Source organism: Sander vitreus, chromosome 2, assembly GCF_031162955.1.
Source record: "Sander vitreus isolate 19-12246 chromosome 2, sanVit1, whole genome shotgun sequence".
Classification (NCBI taxonomy): domain Eukaryota; kingdom Metazoa; phylum Chordata; class Actinopteri; order Perciformes; family Percidae; genus Sander; species Sander vitreus.
In genome coordinates, this window is record NC_135856.1 from 7,094,425 (window position 1) to 7,118,121 (window position 23,697).

At 40.6% G+C, this 23,697-nt stretch overlaps 1 protein-coding gene across 2 annotated transcripts; it reads right to left on the bottom strand.

Moving 5' to 3' along the window:
* Positions 1 to 3,278: 3,278 nt before the first annotated feature.
* On the bottom strand, positions 3,279 to 23,208 carry c1qtnf6b (C1q and TNF related 6b). 2 transcript variants are annotated; one of them, XM_078274784.1, is made up of 4 exons: positions 22,894 to 23,208; positions 17,650 to 17,838; positions 14,850 to 15,042; positions 3,279 to 7,114 (listed from the first exon to the last, which is right to left on the bottom strand). In XM_078274784.1, the coding sequence occupies exons 3-4, from the start codon at positions 15,028 to 15,030 to the stop codon at positions 6,567 to 6,569; spliced, it is 729 nt and encodes a 242-aa protein (XP_078130910.1). In that variant the 5' UTR covers positions 15,031 to 15,042; positions 17,650 to 17,838; positions 22,894 to 23,208; the 3' UTR covers positions 3,279 to 6,566. The 2 variants fall into 2 exon arrangements, with proteins under 2 accessions (XP_078130910.1, XP_078130902.1); XM_078274776.1 differs by lacking the exon at positions 17,650 to 17,838 and having other exon boundaries at positions 22,894 to 23,207.
* Between the last annotated feature and the right edge of the window lie 489 nt (positions 23,209 to 23,697).

Genomic DNA, 23,697 nt, shown 5'->3' on the forward strand with positions numbered 1-23,697 from the left:
ATAAATCCCAGCTGCTCATTTGCTCCTATACCTGTTTTTCTCTTTCTTATCCCCCGTGCTCTTTTCTCCCTCCGTCTACCCCTCAGTTCTGTCTCCCTCTGACAGATGAGTGTGGTCAGAGGTCATGTGGTTGTAATTAGGACAGCACCGCCTCGGCACTCTACCCTGATTCCTGTTTCTAATCTACGGGAAAACAGGCTTCACTCCAGTCAGCCCTGAAAACAGCTGTTAGCCTCGGGGCTCAGCCTTCAAACTCCCCAACCTAAATAAAAGTCTTTAACCTGTCTTCATAGTCTCATAACATTGATCACAACCTTTCCCTCCGCCCTGCCAACTCCACCCTCCAATTTCCCTTCTTGCTTGATCATTTACATAACTGCAGAACTACAGAGACGCTGGAATGCAAAATGCCACAGTGCTTACATAGTATTGATACTTTGACTGCTGATGCGGACAGTATCTACTGAGCTATAAATCTTGTGACACATCTATTAACTTTTTTTTACAAAGGAATATTATTAGAAAAGATCATAGGTTATGCTCCCTTTTTTGTTTTACTACATCCAAAAGTGACTTTACTTTGCTTCACAGGTGGCTCTTGTTATCCAGGTCTAGTCTTCAGCCTTTAGCCTCTCAACCTTTTTCCAGGTGGTCTGTCAGTATCAAGAATAGAGAGTGTTGCACTTTAGTCCTGTGTAGTTGTAGAAGTTGATTTAATATATGGACTGGAGGAAGAAGAAACAGTTGGTGCAAGGTTATTGGCACACAGTAGAGGAGTGAGTCATGTTTTAATGTTTTTCATGTTTGTTGGCTGATATGATTTCTATGCTTCCTTCATCTTTTTATTTTTTTTGGGGGGGCATATTCACCTTTCTGGTATAGTTGACAGTGAAGAGGCAGACTGGAAACAGGGAGAGAGAGAGAGAGAGAGAGAGAGAGAGAGAGAGAGAGAGAGAGAGAGAGAGGGGGGGGGGGGGTGTGACATGCTAAATTTTTGCATGCTGTCTTGTGGGAACAATGGTTATTTCAGGAAACATTACTCATTTACTAATTGCAAGCTAAAGTGAAAGCTCATTATTTTCATCTATTTACTTCATTTATTTATTTATCAGGGCAACGCACATTAATCAACATTTCTAATTTCCAAATGTAGTCCTTTGGCGAGAAGTTTTGAGACCAGAGCAAAATTATATTATATTATATCAAAGAGCATTAAAAAGATATGAATTGCTTAAAGTTTTAGTGCGTAACTTTTTGATATTAACGAACGTCAATGCAAAGCCATTGCAAAATGAGTTGCTACAAAGCTAATTAAGACTATCAGCGCCACAAAACTCTCTGTATTCCTCAGTATGGCTCTGCTGAGAAACTAGTGTCGTCCGGCGACTTTCGCTCGCAGAAACTCGAGTGAATACCTTTTCTGAAGAGGCCATCATATTTTTTAAATCATCATTGTCCTCCTTGGCGACTAGCAACTGTGTGGAGGAGGGGTGGGGGGGTAGTGCACGATCACGGAAGGCTTGTATCATGTGGACGCGCCGACGGTTTTGTTTGTCATTACTTAGAATTCCTCATAGGGGAGACAGAAACTACGCACTATAGCTTTAAATCTTCACCACCGCACACGTGCAGCTGAGGCCTCTAGTGTTGCTTACAACCTGTCAAAACACAAGGCTCTATTGTCAGAATTGCTTACAGCTGAATGTGGGAATGAGAGGCCATCTACACTCAGTGGCCACATTATTAGGTACACCTGTACAATCTTATGCAATCCAATACAACAGCCCTGCCATGACATCTATCTTTACAAAGCTAACTATGTTCAATTTTAAACTAGGCACTTATACTGAAGTGTAGTGTTTGAGAGCAACTTAAATTTCTGATTACATCAAGCGCTTGTTCCTGTCAATGCACTTACTGTAATTGAGTTGTTTTGGGGAAGGGAACTAGCTAAGTTGCTTGCACAAGTAAATAGTACATACTGTATACATGCAGATATAGTATATATCTGTGCATCCCCCACTGATCCCAATGCACAGACTGAGCATTGAAACAGATATATTTTTGTGTTTCTTATATTTTTTCGTATTTCTATTGTCTTTATTTTATTTCATATTATGTCTCCTGACTTTGCACTGTGTTTATTGTTATGCACCAAATCACCAAGACAAATTCCTAGTATGGGCAAATACCTGGCAATAAACCAGTTTCTGATTCTGAAATGCATGTGAGAAACCATGCCTGTGCTCATATCCTTCCATCCACTTTGTTAGCAAGTGTTTTATACTCAGCAGAGATAAGTGAAAGAGATTTTACGCCACTTGATTGTTTATTGTTTAACAGGGTTAAGTGAAACAGCCTCAACTGGCTTGTTGTTTTCAACATTCTTGTAAAAGTTCAACTAAATGGGCTCATCGCTGCAAAAGACTGGGAGTGTGTTTAGTTCAAGTGCAGCATGTTATTTTTAATGGCAAAAACAGAGTGAGCATGAATATTTTAAAGGGTTTGGCCACACACTTGGTGTTTTTGTCATTTGTTTAGTTTTAATTTATCTTGTTCATGTATCCTTAATACATTTTTGTTGCTGTTGTTTCCTATCATTTTGGACTCCACTGCGTTGCTTTGGATGTGAAGTGGTTTTTGTCACATTTAGTCAATTTATACTTCCTCACACGTATTCATTTCCTCACACTTATTTCATATTTTTGTAAATATTCGAGACTGTACAACCTATATTTACGTTATATTACCTATGTGTCGTATTACAGGGTAGGAACAAACAACCTATGTGACCGTGTTAAAAAATGACTTGTTGAAATATTCTATATCTTAAATACCAAAACTAAGTTAGACAAACCTGAACTAGGTTAAATTAAATCAACCAGTGCTCATTTAACTAACAGCTTGTCTACTGTGCATGTTGGAACAGCCTTCTCTAGTCTGGACTGATGATCCAGGAAGCTGTTTAGATGTCCTGTGTCCCTATAAAGCTTTTCAGATCTCCACTCAAAGCTTAAAGTATTTACAATGCTGCAGTCTGCCTTTCCTCTAGCAAAGCCTCCCTGAGGATGCATTACAGCTAATGGGAGAGATATGGACAAACAGATGGAGCTGGCATGCTGCAGACACCCTTGATCCACTGTCTCTGAGACTTAGAGATGGAGTTTTGCCTGCTAGTTTATTTTAAGAGAGTTGGACCATTTTTGGGGTTACATGTCAAATAGCATTTCCCTCATAGGATTGGGTGGTTGAATTGTGAGCCAAGTCACTGGATGGTATTATTTGTAAAAAAAAAAAAAAAAAAAAAAAAAAAGGAACATTACCCTGCAGAAATGAGATAATATGTAAGAAATAATGTGCATGTGCTTTGTAGTAAAAAAAAAAAAAAAAGAGAAAAAAAAGAAGACATTTTGACATTTGAATATACAGGCTTCTGATTACACTTTTTCATTCTGAAAAGGTTTAATTTTTCATAATCAAGTGTCTTTTTGTTGCTCAGTGACACAGAACAAAGAGATACTTTGTTAATGAATAAGTGAAATACGGTTTACAAATACAAACACACATACACAGTTCAGCCTTAACAGCATGAGTGGTAGCACAGATTTAGCAGGCTATAAAGACAGATATTATACAGCTATTTACATAAACTGCTCTGCAGTTTGAAGTTTCTGTAGGAATACATCATGTTTGATCATTAAAACCCCCAATGCATTCCTGCATTTGGATATAAAGCACCTTTATTTTTAATTCTGATATGTTGGGATATTTTTAGGGTGAGTTCACCAAAATTACAAGAAAAAAGATTTCCCCCTCCTAACCCTAGCTAGGCAGATCCTTTTAATTTAATTTAAAGGTTGTTGTTTGTTTTTTTAGAGGTTTGACTGTTTTCATTGGTACTATTTATTCAGAAGTAAGCAGTCCCAAAGATTATTTTTTTGGGCATTTTTAGACCTTTATTGACAGGACAGCTGAAGAAATGAAAGGGGAGAGAGAGGGGGGAATGACATGTAGCAAAGGGCTGCAGGTCGGAGTCCAACCCTGGCCCGTTGCGTCGAGGTGTAAACCTCTATATATGGGCGCCGCTCTACCAACTGAGCTATCTGGGCGCCCCCCCCACCCAACACCTCACTGTTTCTGGAATGATGCATTGCTTTGAGCACCACAACCAATATAACGTTCATCTCTATAGGGAAGTCTTTTATTTTGGTAGTTTAGGATGTATGTAGGAAGAGATTCGGGGCTCAGATTTGTTTGCACATGGGGGGCAGTATCTGACTTGTCATTAGCCATGACATTACACACCTGTGATGCACCAGGAGAACAACAGTTTAGATGATATAGTGAGGATCAATTGTTTGTTTTAGACTGTAAAAATGTAATGTATCTGGTTTTTTTAACCCTAAAATAAAACCTGAACGGCCTACATCAGCAGCAGCATGATGCGCTATCAATGTATGTCCTTGGAACAAATGTGAAATCATAGAAACTAATTCCAGAGTTCCAAAGACTAATCTATAGAAATCATTGAAAATCTTATGTTAACTGAAGACGATTTTCTAATCAATTTAAAAATTGTGAATCAAATCAAAAATTGTTTTAGCATATTTTATTTACATAGGACACTGACTTCCTAAATTATGTTCTCCACATGGACCGGGGTTGAGTCTCAGGGTGCTTTCACACCTGCCTTGTTTAGTTCGGTTGAATCGAACTAGAGTTTGTTTGCCCTGCAGGTGCGGTCCGTTTGGGCAGGTGAGAACGCGGCAATCGAACTCTGGTGCACACCAAAAACGGACCAAACAAGAGTACCGAGACCTGCTTGAAGAGGTGGTCTCAATACGCTTTCATTCGAACTCTGGAGCGGTTCATTTGTGGTGAGAACGTGATCTGTACTCGAACCGCACCAACTATACATACTCCGCAAGTCTGAGCTAATGTCTCCTGTAGTCAGGTGTGTTTAGCAATCTGCGATGCAGCAGAGCTTGCAGTGTTTCTATCACAGAAATAGACTGCGGTCAAGTTTGCCTTCCGTCAAATCAGCTGCCGCTAAAATTGGAGACAGACACCAGCAGTCAATGTGACCAGATCAGACGTAGTAACGTCTCTCGAGAAACAATGTCCGATCATTTTAATGAAATGAGCTGGTTTGACCATGGAGATGCAAGAAATATGCATTAGTAGACAGGACCTTCTTCCTGTATTTACTTTCTTGCTCCCGCCCCCCCAGACACATCCGACCAATAAGAGGAGTGGATGTTCTTGCGTGATTTGTAATGAAGCATTTTGGTACGCTTGGATTTTTCCAGGTGTGAAACCAAACCAAACCGAACCGAGGGCAAATCGCTCCAAGTTTACAAACTCACCAACTGATTCGGACCAAAGCAAACAAACTACAGGTGTGAAAACGTCCTCAGTTTCTTAGAATCGAGTGGACCTGTGAAATACTCTACAGATAGGGCACACTAGGTGGATACATGTCTTGCAGTACCTACGGTAAGTGTGTGAGACACCATAAGGGATGAGTAGACCAATGATTTTTTTCAATTTGGGTGAACTAAACCTTTAAAGCTAAGTGTTCTTCTGAAAGGCACAAAGACATTTGTTAAAGGTATGGACAGCAGTCCGTCCGAACACATTTTAACCTCTGTGTTCATAGCACTAATACATAACTGATTGCACAGATGCAGGATTCCTGATACGTGATATACATAACTTGTGTTTATACACAACGTCCCTGAAATGAGTGGAGAGGAAAAGTAGCACAGCACAGAAGTAGGAAAAATAATTGACTTTGTACAAAAGTGTATTTCTAGTGCAAAGGAAGTAAACAATTCTTCCTAATTGTGTGCTGTGCTACCTGTCTCTTTTTTATTGTTCCTTTTGATACTAATATTTTTTGGGCAGTCCCTATTTAAGAAAGCGCAGTATATTCCTCTCCAAGCTGAACAGCTTTTTTTTTTTTTAATAAGCACCAAACTTGTAATGTCCTCTGTTTAGTTGAGTTCAGTCTCCTCTGTTTACTTTCTTGGCATGAAGAGTATCCATCGCAAACAGACCAAAAAAATCCAACCCAAAGATTCTGCCACTCCTCACGTTATTCCCTCCCTTCTAGGGCTGGGTATCGTTCAAACATATTCAATATTGGTACCGAAACCCAATATCGTGACTTTGATACCGGTTCGTAAACTATACTTTTTTCAATACTAATTTCATAAAACAAAAATAAATTAAAACATTACACATTATGGCACAGATCTTTTTATTTATTTTTCAGCTTCTACTACGTGAGCCTGTCTCTGTGTAACGTAGAGTTTTTACGGCGTGTCTCTATACGACGTTAGACAGCCCTTAGAAATCACCAACATTATTAAATCTTGGTAGAACCATGCGGCATGCTGATTGGCTCACTGACGCTGATGAGATATTGAAATTGGGTATTGAATGACGAGGCATTTTTCGAAACTCGATACTTAAGAGGCAATTCGGTCGGTGCCTAAAAAGTATTGAATTCGGTACCCAGCCCTACTCCCTTCCCTTTATTTTATTTTATTTTATTTATTTTTTTACTGGATGCTAGGTGCTAAGAGGTATCCATTGAAGGTGATGTAAACATCCACGTCATCACTGTAAATGGCGTTCTCCCTCTCCCTCTTGTAGAGTCGCACCCAGACCTCGTCATTCAGAGCCAGGTCCATCATGACACTCTGGCTCTGCATGATGGACCTCTCACTGGGCTGAGCATACAGGATCACCTGCTCCTTGTCGTTGTGCATCAGGTGGAGGTAGGTCTCCTTAAAGTTCCAGGTGTGGATGTTAATGTTGAAGAAGTAGATCCCCGGCACGTAGCAGTAGAACTTGCCTTTGAACATGTTGAAGTGGCCGTGGAGGTTGACGAACACCGTGTCGAACACCAGCGCCTGGTAGTAGTCCACGCTGTGCAGGGACTTGCGGCGTCCCACCGAGAAGGAGGAGTGAGGGATCTTGCAGGCGTCTCCAGGGGCGCCCGCCTGGCCTTTGGTGCCTTTAGAGCCCATGGGTCCTCGGACGCCGGGGGGTCCCTCTAAGCCAGGTTTGCCAGGTGTACCCTTGTCGCCTCTGTCTCCTTTATCACCTGCGTGAACAAGCAGAAAAACAGACGGAAAAAATCAGAAGAATATTCTTCCTTTTTTTATTTAACTTCAGTGGTGGAAAGTAACTAAGTACATTAACTAAGTACTGTACTTTAGTTTTTTTAATTTTAAGTACTCTTCACTTGCTACTTCCTACTTCTACTCCATTTCAGAGGGAAATATCATACTTCACTACACTCACTTTACAGATTAAGACTTTACATCTAATAAGATTATAAAATACACAACAGATTGGGAAAGTAGTTTTGCTTTAAATATTTCAAACATTTTGCACTAGTAAGGAAAGGATCTGAGTACTTCTTCCACCACTTTTTACTTTGGATGTTAATAGGAAAATATTAATATTTTAGCTTGTATTAGATGTTTTTACATAAAAGAAGAATAAGATGTTGCTTTTTGAGATAATAGTTTGTCAGTTGAGATGGAAATTAGTCATCATTGTGCCCATTAACAGTCAAGGCTGGTCCAGGCAGACTACATTATTTTGTCCCCAATTGGCTATAATGCAGCTTTTACTGAGAAAAGACAAAACCAATCAGTTCATTTTGACATGCACACAATGCCGTTGAGCGTTTATTGTCATTTATGACGGTAACAAATCCAGAAATGGAAACAAATTGTTGCAAAGCTTTCACATCGACCGTGACAGGAGTTTTAAAATGCTGACTCATAAGCAGTTTTTATGTAGCCTAATCTATGACCTTTATATACTTCTACTGAGGACCAGTAGGAACTGCAATAACATTTGCATAATTTATTTCTGCAAAAGGGAAGATTTTGCGATACCAAAGGGCATACAAAAAGAAAGTTCTTCTGTTGTTTATGCTTTGTTCTAATGTTTATGCAATTTTTTTAATATTTTGTCTGAAAGGAAAATTGTCTCACTACAATATACTTTGGAGACCAATTGATACCTTACATAGGTCGTTTAGTTTCATAGGATAGCTTTACAGTAAAACAGGCGCTTAAACAGCCAATGTCGGGCAAGATTGCCCCCCGGACTCAGTGAGTTAAGATGGTTCACCTCAATGAATTTCCCTTTACCTTTATACAACACAATTAAAGTTTGATTTAAATGAAAGGCTATAAGTCTATGAAATACAAAACAGCTAGTCCCACTGCCAGGGCTTTAAATTGACACCCGCCAACCCACCAAATACGGGTAAAAATAAAGTTTGCCGGGTAACATTGTAAAGTTACTAGGCAATTTGGCCGGTGATGAATAAAGCAAACAACAACAATGCGTCTGTTTAAACCGGCATGCTGCAGAAAACAAGTCAGTGTTACCAGATTGGTATGTTTTCCACCAAGAAATGTGGGCGGTTTTGTGTGCAGGGGCGCCGTATAGGGGGGAAAAGTTAGGACAATTCCAAGGGCCCATGACTGACCGGGGACCCAAAAAATAGGTAAAAATAGGTAACTGAATCATCATTCAGTATATATATTTCAAATATAATAATAAAATGAATGATCTCTTTGTTTTTACTTGTTTTTGGCAGTAAAAGTTAAATATCCCCATTGACCAAAAAGTAAACATCCATATTGACCGACCACCCCCCTGTATCTGCATGAAATGGTTTGGTCCTGCCTTAGCGCACTCAGTGACGGTGTTTAGTTGCAGTCAGTAGATGCGCCAGAACTACAGTGACCACAGTGTTACCAAGAAACGTTAAATCAAAATCTGGTTTTCAAAAAAGGAAAGAGAGAAAAGAGAGAGAGGAAAGACAAAGGAAAGGGTGTCAAACTGTAACCCAGTTTTTCACCAAGAAAGGTGGGTAGCCTATAGTCTGTGACATGCCAGTTAGCATCATTGCACGGAGTCTGTGGGGATTTCTCTGTCTCTCTTGCTCTTTTTACCATTACAAAAAATAAAATGAAATATTTATTAATGACAGAAATTCAAACACATTAATTACAAAAATAAATATTGTCCTAGTACTAGTATTGAACTACAAGAAGCAAGACAGTTGCAAGCCTTTAATTAGAGTTATGTAAAGCTTTTGATGGGACAGTTAGGTCCTAGAGATGTGGTGACAACAGCTGCGCAGAGGGGGCCCAATTAGATTTTTTGTCATGGGGCCCAAAATTCATGGCAGCGCCCCTGTTTGTGTGCGTTTTGGTTTGGAACGGTAATCTTTCACTGGCAACACTGCTTGTAGTACTAATCCTACATTTCCCATGAACACTATGTTGTGACGTGTCATATAACTGTTGGCTATACGTGCTTAGCGCGTGTGGTATCTATTACGAGCTATACGCTGAAACGGAGAAGACGAACGCAATGGCATGAAACAAACCAGAGGAGCTGGAATTAAGTAGTTAAATTAGTAAGGATAAAAACTAAAACATGTGGCTAGTGGAAAGTCTGATTGGCTGGTAACTTTAAACATCTACTAGCAATGTTGGCTGGTCATCCAAAAAGTTAATTTAAAGCCCTGCCCACTACTGTATTTCCTATTGTAAGATATTCTTTATGGTCATCAGGGTGTAATCATCGCTTCCCAGTCAGTGAAAACCATGCATCTCTAAACAGTTTTTTTAAAATCTGCAGTTACATTTCCCTACACACAGCTGAAAACAGGACTGGACCTCTTGTGACGTTTGACAGCAAGCTCTGAAAATGATTAATGACCTAATGTAGTCCTCCTGTCACCACTCCTGACTGAAATGTAAATGAGTGTTTGTTATTGTTTCAAGCACACAAAAAACTATTGGCTTTAAAATCAAGTGACACTGCTTATTGGACTTTATTAGCTCCATCTCCATGTCAGTTTGGAGCAGCTGCATTGAAAAAGGCCTGTGAGCTAAGCAAACACCCCTTCAATGATAAACAGAGGGTAAAAAAACTGAGAAACAAAACAGCCTACCGGTAAAGTAGTTGTTAGCAGGGTGCGATTTGCCGAGGGGGATACGTGGGATTTCCCCCTTTATGGTCTACATATCCCTGCCTCTGCAGAATTATTTGTATCCCCGGTGGGGACAAAATGTAACCCCCCCCCCCACCCCCCTTCCCCCTCAAAGTAATCAATGCTACTTCACCAATAGACCATATTATATGCCTAAAATATAAGTATTTTAAAGTGCTCATATTATGCTTTTTGGCGTTTTCCCTTTCCTTTATTGTGTTATATATCTTTTTTTGTGCACGTTATAGGTTTACAAAGTGAAAAAGCCCAAAGTCCACCCCAAAGGGACTTACCATCTCCAACAGAAAACACTGTTCACAAACTGCTCCAAACAGCTCTATTGTAGTCCAGCCTTTACTTCCGTGACGAACGTGCGTCACTTTGTAACACACGTTATAATGCTCGCCTAGCTGCTAGAGTGGCACGCCCTCATACTCTGCTTCTGACTGGCTAGTAGTCCTTACCTAGCTACTGCACATGTGCGACTCCCAACAAAGATGGAATAGAAGTGCGATGCCTCACTCTGTATCTAAAACAGAGAGCTCAACACACAGGGTGAAAAGAGGAGCTGCAGCAAAACAAAAAATAGTGTTTTTTGAAAATTAAACCATGTTAACCTATTCTGATATAACCTCTAAATCCAATTATGAACCTGAAAATGAGCATAATATGAGCACTTTAAAATAAGTAAAGCGCTGTAATGTGAACACATAGAACGATAAAATCCGAGCTGCCGTTTCCTGGTTGTGTTTAGCCGCTACAGAGCTCTGGGACGCCGGCTACCAGCGGCAGTTGTTTAGTCGCCAATAGGTGACTGCGAGCTGGGTACAGGCACCGCCAGATGACGGTCCATTCAGGGGCCATGTACTTGAGTTTAACCAGAAAAAGTTAGCGTCATGTGGCGATGACAAATAAATGTAGACAATAAAACAACTAGTTAAGTTTAGGAAAAAAGATTGTGGTTAAAACACTCCCGAGGAAGGAATGAGATTATTTTCCATTGGATATTGAAGTTCATAAATTAGTGTTTTGACATGGCTGGCCGAGTGGCTCTATATCCATGGTATTGACAGGGGGATTTCATTCTTGCATGTTTTGTTGTGCATGATCCAAAAAAAAAACCTCTGCATTTTTTCACAAATTGCACCCTGGTTGTTGGTGACAGTTGTATACGTTTTTAAAGAAATCTCTGCTCTGCTGTCTGGATCAGACGTTAAACACCTCTGGGTTGGGTAAACCACACAGGAAGAACCGCTGCCCTCGCTTCCTGGAGCCCTGAGGTAAACACCAGTGATCCTCTGGACAGATGTACAATTATCTGTCCAGCTGTGACCAGTGTCCACACAAAGAGCCCTGAAGAGAGTTAAAGAAGTGTCCACAAACAGCAGCTTAGCAGCACCTCTACACTAGATGGCTATATATGGGACTGATCCTTGGTCCTGAAATCAAAAAACAAACTCATGCCCATGTGACATTCTGACCTTTCTTTCTCTTTGAATATTCCAAAAAAATATTCCACTTTTAGATACTCATACACTGTTAAGATATCTATATGTGTAATGCTTGATTAACTCCAGGAGTACATTTCCAAGGAAATGTTGTAAGTTACTTTTCTGGCTCACCATCAACCTGCCTCATTTGCTTTTAATTGAGCTGGTGATTTTCTGCCCTTCCCCACAATGCAACTGCTCCCCTCACTCAAACAAACGAAATATGGGACACAGTAAACACTGAGGAAGGAGAAAGGCGACAACCCTAAACATTTTAAATAACAAAACCTGTATTTATGTACAGTTCATATACTATCCAATTTACATACAGGGCATATTATACATAAGTAACCTATGTGTAAGTTGACCGTGACCCAGAAGTTGTTCATTGAACATTATTAAAATAATGAACTGTTCTGCAAGGTCTAGAACATCATTGAAAGAAAGAGACCATAAATCACAAAAAAGCACTACATTGTATCAAATCATAATATTTTAGAATAGCAATGCTAACGGGATAGCATAACATCCGGAAGTCTGTGCTGAGCTTGTACTCGTAAGCTTACAGACGACAAAGGGAAAAATCTCAAACCCAATATAAGAGTGTGCATTTTGTAACTCAACTGTACTTAAGCCGACCTTCTGAACCTTCTGAATATTTTAATGCTGTGTAAAATATAATTTAATCCTGTGAACATAGATGTGATGTCAAAACTGTGTGGGTGCAGAATCGCCTTATTCAATGACTGTGGCTTCTGGTTTCTTTTGAGAAATGTGGCTGACTGCACTCTAAAAATTGAGATTGGCTGACTGACTGATTTTGGGTCACACTGTTTAAATCCAATCACCGCAGCTTTCGCAGAGGAAACCCAACCGCTCACGCTCCCTCTCACGCTCTCTCTCACGCTCTCTCTCACGCGCACACACACACACACACACACACACACACACACACACACACACACACACACATACACACAGCAAATCAGGCTTTACTGTTTTCCAGTGAGTGAGTCATAGCAACACACAGAAGAAAAAGGACTGTTTGTTTGTGTGTATTATTTGTGTGCATTGCAACAGCACAATTGCCCAAAGCTTAGTGTGTGCCTTTGTGCATGATTTGTGTGACTATGTTCCTGTGGGTTTGTGCATGTATGTGTGTTTTCCGCCACATAAGCAAGTTCAGTGCCAGGTGAAAGCATCTGTTGGGATCTTCCTCATTGCACGGCTGCAATACACTAACACTGTATATGGTTTCATTGCAGAGTAACAATTCAAGACTCAAATACAACTCATCAGCCTCAGGGCTCGAAAGCTCTCAAAAATCGAGGTTATAACCTTTTTTTTCTCAAATTAAAGGCCCTTTTTTCATTTTCCATCCATGTTATCAAAGACTTTGAACAAAGCCTGACCTTAAACCTAACCCCAAAACACAGGGCTTTTAAGTGGGGGAGCAGAGTTTGTGTCCCAGAAGAAGTAAAGTGGAAAACAAAAGACTTTCACCCAGGAAACGAGTGTTCGTGTCCGGGGAGTACTACTTAAGGGAACAAGTTGTTTTAACCAGAACCACACACTTTTTTCTAATCTTAACTAGTCGTTTTGGTGCCTAAACTTAACTGTCACGTCGTCACATGATAGTCAAGTTTTTGTGACTAAACTTAACTTCACCGTCAAGTGACTGGTCGGCGGTCGCTTAATTCCCTAAGATATCATACGAAGTGTTTATCATAGAAACCCGTTTATGATAATGCATTGGTGTGTGACAAGACAGAGAGAAAAAATATTGTTCTTTTCATGGTTCAGCAGTTGGACTGGTTTCGGGGATTGATCGTGGGTCAGAATAGACTTGGCATGTTCGGTTATTAAGCAGAAAAAGTGTGATGACAAATCGTTTGGACCGCTCTGGTTGAGTTGGCCGCAAAGGCTCTGATATTAGATACACATGTTCTCGCAAATCCCTCTCTAGCTGTGACTGTGCACTTTTGGATATCATAAAATCCTTGTATCTTACAGTAAATCCCTTTTCTCTAGTCAGTTTTTTTCTATCTCTTTGTGTTTCCACCAGACTTAAACACACACTTGCACATACAAATAATGCCACACAAATGCCGAAACACATAATTATCATCTCATACAAGCTGTCTCAGTTTTGATTGTAACAGGGCTCACTGGGAGTGTGGGGAATTCAGTCAATCAATCAATGTATAACATAGAGGTCTTATCAGGTCCACACGGTTCCACAGGCCAGGTCAAAATGATATTCTGTCTAATCTTGTGGTTGGGTTTTTATGTGGTTTGTAGATAGATGTTCGACTGAAAAAGGCAATGCTTTGACCCTACCACGTTCGTTAAAAATGTTCCGGTCAAAAAAATAATAATATCCAATCATATATAATCCAGATTGCAGATACTCTACTTTTTGCCTTGGAGATATATTTTGTCAAGTAAAATGTCATTCTTCCTTACATTTCCTTTACTTCAGAGCTAACATAAATTCATTTGTTGATATGCATTTTCTATGAAAGACATAAAAGCAATTAAATTCTGTTATTTGGCAATCTGGTTCCTTCAAAAAAAAAAAATTAAAAAAAGGTCATTTTAGTGGAGTGTCTAATTTCCTTTTTAAAGACTAATTTGTTGTTTCAACTCTATTTAGCCATCAATGCATGGTTACCCTTCAGCAGCACTGTTCCATTATAACATACATGATTACTCTTCTGATTAAAAAGTCGCCTTGCCAGACACACTGCCATCTGGAAAAGCAGAAGCTCAGATCTGATTAAGGAAATGAAGCTTGAAGCAGGGAGATAGCAACACAGATATTTGAGGAGGGATGGTTTATGGTGAATGAACATGCAACTGCAACACTGAATTGTTGCTTAAAGCACAGACAAATACATGACAATGGTGGACTTCCCATGTTACATCCCGCAGAAATTAGAAGACAAACTGGAAACGGACGGGAAGTACCAGTCAATTACGACTCACCCCTGAAATATGATTGCCCCCCCCCCTCCCAATTCATTGGGCTAGAGTGCTGTCAATCTGACAATTGGTATTTCCATTGGATCAGAGTACTGTCACTTGGCTGCCTGTTCTACCAGTTTCCCCAGCCCTTCGTCACATGACCAATTAATGATGACTATCCAAAATTCAGGTATAATGGAACCAGCACTGAAATTGTTTTTGTTTTTTAAAGGCAGACTGAGCCTATAGAAAATATGTGTTGTATTATTATATACAATTTTTCAAAATGAAAACAAGTGTAATTAATAATGTCACCCCACTTCAAAAATCCTGGAATCGCCCCTCTCTGGTACCTTTGAGGATGGTCATGTTGATGACAGTGCGGACCTCAGGCAGCTGATATTGTCCCGTGGTAGCTGGAGGCTCCAGGTGGTCGCAGCACCGTCTACAGAGTCTGGAAGGAGGTCTGGAGGGGGAGGGGACACAGCAAACCAGGGGGAGGAGCAAAAGCAGCCTTAAACACACCACCAACATGGCTGTCACAACCTGGGAGTGGAATGAAACAGAAAGGAAGGAGAGTGGAACAGTTATATGTAGGTGGAGTTGAAGGTCTGTTGTGACTGTATGACCGAAGTCAGAGCAAAGGAACACTTATGGATCCATGTGACCCTAAAAGCCATCACATAATAGACTTACATTCTTTTTTATAATGAGGCTCTTGCTTCCTCTCTTCTCCAAAATAACTTCTGCAACAAGCTAGCTAAATCCCAAAACCAATATCTTTGGGTCAGTTTTGTTGTTTGGTGGTGTATTTTCCACATCCCAGTTATCCCAGTTGATAACTAACCAAGAGCTAGAGTTAGAGGGTTTTTAGTGCGTTCCATTTGTGCTCAATGTCAGATTTTCCGAGGTCAAAGTCAGAAACAAGCCCCCTGCCCTGACCTCGGATTCCTGAGCTTGGAACTCAGACAACCACCGAGTACCCCGAGGTCCAAATCCAACATGGCTGCTTTATGCATCAACAGTTGTGAAAGCTGTAGTAACAAACAGTTATTAGCACTTCTGTCTTATATGTGTCACAAAATCAGTCGTACACACAGTGCTGTCCATCTTCAATCTGTGGACATGTTGTTATGCTGTTTGTATGCACAAAAAAGAGCATATTGTGTTTTTATAAACCGGCATTGCTAACAATGGCTAACCTGGCTAGAGCTAATGAAATCAATGAAAATCTGACTTGAAAATGGAACGCATTCAACTCAGGTGTGACGTCATTCCCAGCTTCGGCCTCCGAGTTCCGAGGTAAATGGAACGCACTTCTCATGGGCGCATGATTTTTTTTCAGTAATGTACAACAATCAAACAAAGAGAAATTCAGTGTAAAATTCAAAATGTACGTATGTAATGTAAAGCAAGACCATTTTCTCCAGCATCAGGTGTCTCAATAGACCAGAATACAATGCAGCAAAGACATGTTTTGAGTTTAATAAGGGGTGCAGCCAAAGTCATGGATATGTCCAAGTGTTCACAACTTAGTTAGCTAGCTATCAAAATGTTCATCTTTGATTAACAGAAGTCCTTCACACCTAATCTCTGGCAGCTGTTGAAAGGTTTCTGGAAACGGGGAATTCCAATACAATTCAGCGCTAAGTAACTCCTGGCATAAGTGGACATCACAGACTGATGACACGTCGCAATATCCATATCTGAGGGGATGTTTTCCCTTTAACTTTTAAGTACATAAAAAAACATGGTATGAAAGTCAAAGCCACAGATGACAGTTTGTCTTTTGACTCAAGAGTTGTCATATTGGATTCAGAGGACTTGGATTCAGAAATATAAACCCAGGAGGAAATCTATAGATTTGGAAAAAAAAAAGAAAAAAAAGGAGGGAGTTATGTGTTCTTCCATACATTTACACATACACACCTGCACTTGATTGGTTGTGAAAACATCAGCGGCGTTTTGATTCTCTCCACATGAGTTCAAACCCTTTCACATACATTTCCAAGGACAATATGTGCTGCCGAACCTGTTGCTCTTGGCACACCCCCTCTGTTGGTCCAGATCCACACACACAATGGGACTTTGTTGAATTTATATCTAATATTTAAAAAGACAATTATTATTCTGCATAACTATAACAGAACATAAGACAAAACATATGGCACCAGGATGATCCTTTAACCCATAGTGCCTTATGAATAATCATGGGGGGGGGTTGGAACCTGCAACCCACTGAGTCACACAAGACCATGATGTGGCATAAAACCCAACTGGCTAAGCAGCATCCTACTAGATGTATAGACTTTGCTTTGATGGTATGATTGTAATGTTTTATTAAAATGGCTATAATTAACATTATACTATTCATTCTTATAATTACTTGTATGTGAAATTGGTCAGTTGTACTCATAAAACCCCAAATCATGATCACATTATGCATTTTCCAGCTGTACAACTTTTCTGTTTTTGTTCTGTCTAACCGCTCTTCTAGCTTTGTTTTTGGTCACAGCAGGCAGCGAATAAGCTCTAAAAATTCACTGTAACCATAACCCTGACTGAACAGCAAACAGACAAAGTGGAGCATTTAGCAGCTGAAGAGCCCGATATTTCCCTCAGGATCTAGAGAAGACCAAAAATCTAGCTAAGGGGATATTGGACATAAATTCACCATAGGTGTACAGAAACATATGAATAGGCCTACTATTGTTGCTGACTGCTGCATGTGTACAGTAAATAGCCTTTATAAGCTTTATAAACTTGATAACATGTCAGTGATGTGTTCACAGCAGCTTGTTTCCGCTGCCCCCAAGTGGCCAAAAAGTCAGTTAATGCAGGTTTAAGTGTATATATTTGAAGATGTAATCAGTGATCGACATGTAATGTAAATCAGTCTCACAACAAAAATTTCAAAACACAGAATCACAACCTTTCATCTCGCCCATATTGATTGACAGCTCTTTTGATACAAAGACTAACATTAGAAAATAACCAAATGAAATCATTAAGGCTGTATTTATTCATTTTTTGGCCACACAGGGGCTAAAAGAAAATACATATTAAAACACATTACTGTATCATAAAGTTTTAATGAATGACAAATTAGCAAGCGGTTGCCTATTCACAGATATGCAATGCCAAATTGATTACCTGACAAATGTAATTCCAATATTCATTCCTTTGAAGCTCTGTTTTGGTTTCACCATCTCCTGCGAGAAAGTCTTTAGATGCTAGATGCTGCACTATGTTCACCAGCCAGTCTTGTTGTCTGTTTGGTGCTGGGCAGGCAGTGTACAGTGGGTTTATTAGAGTTTATTTGCTGAAAACAGCTGCAGAGTTCTGTGGGAAACATAGTTGATGAGAATGGAATTTGATGACCATGCAACCAAAACAATGAGCCAAAACAATCACCAGATAAATCCTAGCTGTCTTTCTACTCCGTTCTCCATCTTTTTCTATCATTCCTTTCTTTGTGTCTTTTTCTGTCAGTCTGTGAGTATATCTCAGCTTCCCACTTTCTATCTCTCCTACTCCCACTTTTCTGTCTCATCTGTTTTTATGCCATACATTCTTACGTTTAGCCTCAGAAATCCACACATGTCAAACACAAATCCTCTGAAAAGCAAGACGGAGAAGAGAAACAAAACAAAAAATACAGATGAGAGAGAGAAAAACCAATAAACATGCAGAGGAGAGAAAGATGAGAGCGATAACGGAGATATTCCCAGGGGTTTTTACAGTGATGGATGCATGGTAACTGGATTTGTGATGATAGATGGAGCATGACTATGAGAGAACGAAACGACTGGATATTTTTTAACAACTGATAAAATATAATCATAACAGTTATTATCTGAATCTGCTTCCCTTTGTCAGCCAGATGTCAGAGGATATGTTTCTACTCACTTACGCATGAAGGTCTTAACACTAGTTAAGTGCCAGAATTCCATAACTACTAGAACTGCCGTGAGCTGTCATTTTGACCGCCAGATTCCAAACTCTAAAATCTCTCATGAGAAATACCTAATTGTGATATTAATGCATGTATTGTGATAGGATATCTTAAGAAAAACGACGAAATAACACCAAAATGTACATTTCAATGAGTTTAATTATACATTTGAGTAGTAGGCCTAATCAGGCACGGATTTGGAATCTCTGACCGGGAGAGTCTAAACTTTATAATTAAATAGGATAAATACCAAATTGCGAGATTAATGCATTTATTGTGTTAGGATGTATTTAATGAAAGTTTAATTCAAACATTTAAGTTAGTTATCACACATGTATCAATGAAATCATGGTAAACCGTATAAATTTACATTGTTTTAAACATTAAGTTTATATTTTTAAACACATTTCTAACACAAATTACACAGAAAATAGGATAATCGAAAAAGCTGGAACCGAGCTGATAACAAAAAAAGCCAAGAACGAACCGTGAAACAATTAGGCCTACTTACAAATACACGTGTGTACATTTGGCTTTTTAAACGCAGTCAACACAGGTGACATCTCTTCTTTTGACACAATTGCCACAGACGGGTTTGCGTCTGATTGCAGCTCCGCCTCACCTGGCACTGCCTGTGTTTTTGTGCCTGCTGTGGTGGTAGCTGTCGTTGCTGACCGGGACCGTGCGCTGCTGCCCTTTTCCCCTCCATAAACTCGGCTCACGGCTCCTCTGCCAACTGCAGCAAAAACTTCCTTCTTGATATCTTGCTGCTGGTGCACTCCTTGTATAGGACTTTATTCCAGCCAGGTCGAGGATGTTATAAAATACAGCCACTGGCCATCTTCGTGTACCGCCTTTCACGGAGTACGCCTTCGCCATCTGATCCAAACCATCTACACCGTATTTTGTGTTATTATAATAAGTCACCGACTCAGGCTTTGCCTTCGGCCCATCTGTTATCCCCACACTTGTGTGCACTGAGCTCAGAATGCACACATTTTTTCTCTGCTTTCCCCGGTAAGCACATTTCAGCACCTTTGTGCTGAACAGCTCTGCCTGCTCACGTTTGCACACAGGGTGCCAACCAGGCTGGTCTTTTAGGCCTGTAAGGCAGTGGCCAGTTTTAGGGAGGTGAAGAAATTATCAGTTGGAATGCTTCTTCCCTTCCGCAGAAATGGCTCCGCCAGTGTCGGCACACTCCCATGAGCTGACCTCTGCTCTGTGACTCCTCTTTACCCAGATACGGAGCCCCGTTCAGCATATATTTGGACTGCACATCCGCAGCCAACCAAAATTTGATGCCAAATTTATCAGGCTTGTTCCCCATGTACTGAATACATTTGCACTGGGCCTTGGTGGGGAACAGCTGCTCATCAATTGTAATGTCGACACCAGGCTGTTTCTGGCCATTGTTTCTGTAAAAAAGGGGAAGCCCCATTTTTCCTACCACAGACTGTCCAAATCGATGTTTTTTGCACCCTTTGCCCCGCTCATATACAGCAGGGCTATAAATGCTTTTAGTTCAGCCACTGTCAGGTCCCAGGAGCTGTCACCACTGCGCTGATGGGCCTCAGCCACAGTGCAGTCCCTGATGTGCTTCAGCATGCCATTATCGAATAGACACACGAAGGCCGTGAGCGCATCTTCAATGTTGCGCTTTGCGTGCGCTGTGGGTCCAGCAGCTTCCGTCAGGACGTTTTGGCTTTCCCCCTGGACGTTCAGTCGGCTGAAGCTGAGAAAATAAACTGCAGGCGACGGCAGGTAGTAAAATACGCAGCCGAAAACGGTAATCGAGCTGCAGAACGAAAGTTTGGAGTGAGTGAGAAACTTGTGAGGGACTGGTGAAAAGGTTAGTCTTACTGCAATGAAGAAAACAAAGAAAGCTAGTCGCGCGCTGAAATCCAGATGGCCAGAGCTGGAGGAAGGAGTCCACAGATGGGTGCTTGAACAACGTGCTGCTGGGAGAGGCTCGTCAACAGTGCAGTTACGTTACGTTAACATACCTACACCTACCGTATTCAGCCCCTTGTTCTATGTGCTGTTGTGTAGTTTAATAACTTGCCTTTCCAGATTAAATGTCTGTTCTTGGTCTTGGATTTTGTGAAATAAATTTCTAAATAAATGCGACTTATAGTCCAGTGCGACTTATATATGTTTTTTTCCTCTTCATGACACATTTTTTGACTGATGCGACTTAAATTCCAGAGCGACTTATAGTCCGGAAAATACGGTAATTTATTTTAAAAACCTTTTTTTATTTTATTTTATGAAAATACAGACACTTTTAGGAAAAGTCAGGTACCAGCAGGATTGAAGTTTTTTATTCAGCAAAGTTATTGCACTTATAAAAATCCAAAACGGTCTAAATGACCGTCATGGCAGTTCTAGTGTTAAGGGAAACAGTGCATCAAAGTGCCTGAAAGCTACCCACACTGGTGGCAGAAGTCATTGTTTCAACAATACTGACTTAGGAGCAAAGACTGCTGCAATGTAACTTATGGCGTTTTTCCATTACATGGAACCTGCTCGACTCTACTCTACTCGGCTCGATTCGATTTAGTACCACCTCAAGCATTAGGTGAGCGTGGCTAGTCGTCATAGCGACGCCGCAGGAAACTGCCGTCACCTAACGCGACACACACAGAACGTCGAAAGGTGTGTTGTTTTTGACTCTCGGCATGTGGCTGTTGCCACAGCCAGAAGACAAATTTTGTCTCAAAAGAAGCTGGAGGCAGCAAAAACGGTGGGTTTGTTCAGGACACCCCCCGTCTGTCGCTAGCAATGATGACGCAGTGATTAGTGATGATTCTCTCCGACCAATCAGTAGTCTGCAGGTTTTCACGTCACCTTTTGGTATCGCCTCAGCTCGCTCGGAACCTCGACGGAGGTGATATTAAAAAAAGTACCTGTTAGCAGGTAGCAGGGACTTTTTTTCGTAATGGAAAACCAAAAAAGGCGAGTAGAGTCGAGCAGGTACCATTTAAAGGAAAAACGCCATTAGACTGCAATGTGTCTGTGCAGCACTGCGGTTGGTGAGTGTACAGCTGCAAAGAGGAATCACTTAATTGATTAGTTGTTAACTTTTAAATGAATCGCCAACTATTTTTATAATCATTTAATGGGTTCTTAAATGTGAATATTTTCTAGTTTCTTTACTCCTCTCTGACAGTTAACTGAATATATTTGAGTTGTGGACGAAACAAGACATTGACGGACATTTTCTTGAGCGTTGGCAAACACTGATCGACTTTTTTCACCGTTTTCTGACATTTTATAAACCAACAACTAATCGATTAATTGAGAAAACAATCAACAGATTCATCAATAATGAAAATAATCGTAGCCCTGCAGCCCTGGGTGAATGTGAAAGAAATTAGCTGCTTTATGCATTATGGTATACCATAGATGTATTTAGAAGAAATCCCATAGAATGAGATGCCTGTAAAACTGAGCAGCATCTTTGAGTCCCATATCCAGTTCAGTGTTTGTTTTATAAGCCCAATATGACCATAATTTCTTTCTGTATGCTGTGATTTGAGGCTAGACATTGCCTTGATTGTTGATTTCTGACACATCTAGTTTGTTTCTTTCCACACAGTCAGTCACTCTCCATGCATGAACAATCATACCTGCTGTAGCCTATGTCTGTGTGTTTGGCTACATGTCATTAAAATACAATGTACAATATCAACACACATTAAAACAGATCCTATCCAAACAACAAATTTCATAAAGTGTGTGTAGAGTAGGTGTTCTGTTGACATTCAGGTAACCTGATAAATTCCTGACACCTCTGTGTGACAGGAGCTGAGAAGAAGCCAAATGTGACCTCATGTTACCTCATCGACCCTCACCCGATCCTCACCCAAAACCCATCAGCACCGACATCCCCACCGCTGCCCCCCAGAGCTGTGTGTGCACAATTTTCTCCATGATCATGATGACAACACGCCGCTAATAAACTGAACACTCACTGCCACATAATAACCCAACCGCAACACACATGCAACAGTCATCATGAACCCATTTAGGAAGCCACGTCTACAACGCCAGAGCATCACTTTGGCATGCAACTGCAGTACGGATAAATCTCATATACACACACACGCACGCACGCACGCACGCACACGCACACACACATATACACACGCGCACGCACACAACTCAAATCACAAACACAGACACAATAAACGCCGTTTGTTTGGGGTAACTTTTCGAAAAAGCTGCTGCTGAGTTGGCGTCTTGTGAATAACTTATTCAATGCTGCACGTCTCTACAAGCACGCTAATGCGCCGCTGGATGTTCCTTCTTCTTTTTTTTTCTTTTTCATTTTTCTTTTTTTTAAGGCTCCGGAGGATTATTGTGCAGAGTAGTGTCGGCCGTGAGACGGATTGTCATAAAGTCGTTGTCACATCGTGTCAGAGTGTGGTCGCTTTTCTTACCTGGTGGAGTTTTAGCACAGCGGAGCAGGGGGAAAACGGCTGCTGGTGTCAGACTGAGAGAGCGAACTACTGAGGAGAAACCTCTCTCTTTCTCTCTCTCTCTTTCTCTCTCTCTCTCTCTCTCTCTCTCTCTCTCTCTCTCTCTCTCTCTCTCTCTACACACACACACACACACACACACACACACACACACACACACACACACACCTCTACCCCCTTCTCTCATCAAAGAATATAAAAAGTCAGTCTTTCTTTCTTCCCTTCCCCCCTTCATGTCTTGCTTTTTTCTTCCTGTAAGCCTACTTCCCCCTCCATCCCTCCTTAAACTCAACATTCATCACTCTTACTTAAGAGAGGCAAGACTGGAGACTGAAGTTTTATTACAGAGAGCATGAGGGAACTGTCACCACTCAAACAGAAATTCAGGTCAACTCTCTCTCTCTCTCTCTCTCTCTCTCTCTCTCTCTCTCTCTACTGTGTCCATGACTCAGATTCTGGACAGTTAACAACTGCTTTTCCTTTAATTTGTTCCATGCCTTCCAAATCGGCATGCCAAAAATAACTATATACAGTATTCGTATCACCTCTCCGAAACTCCCTCTGTAGTCCTTAAATCACTCTGCAGAAGCCTCTGTCATATTGCTGTCATTTATATAAAGCTGTCATATTTTACCCGTTCTCATCAGACTCTCTGTCTCTCTGTGGAAAAGACCCTGTCAAGATAATCTGGCTAAGAAGGTTAAAGAAAAGCACAAGAAAAAGAGTAATACAGGAAAAGTTAAACAGATACAGATCTTTTTTTTT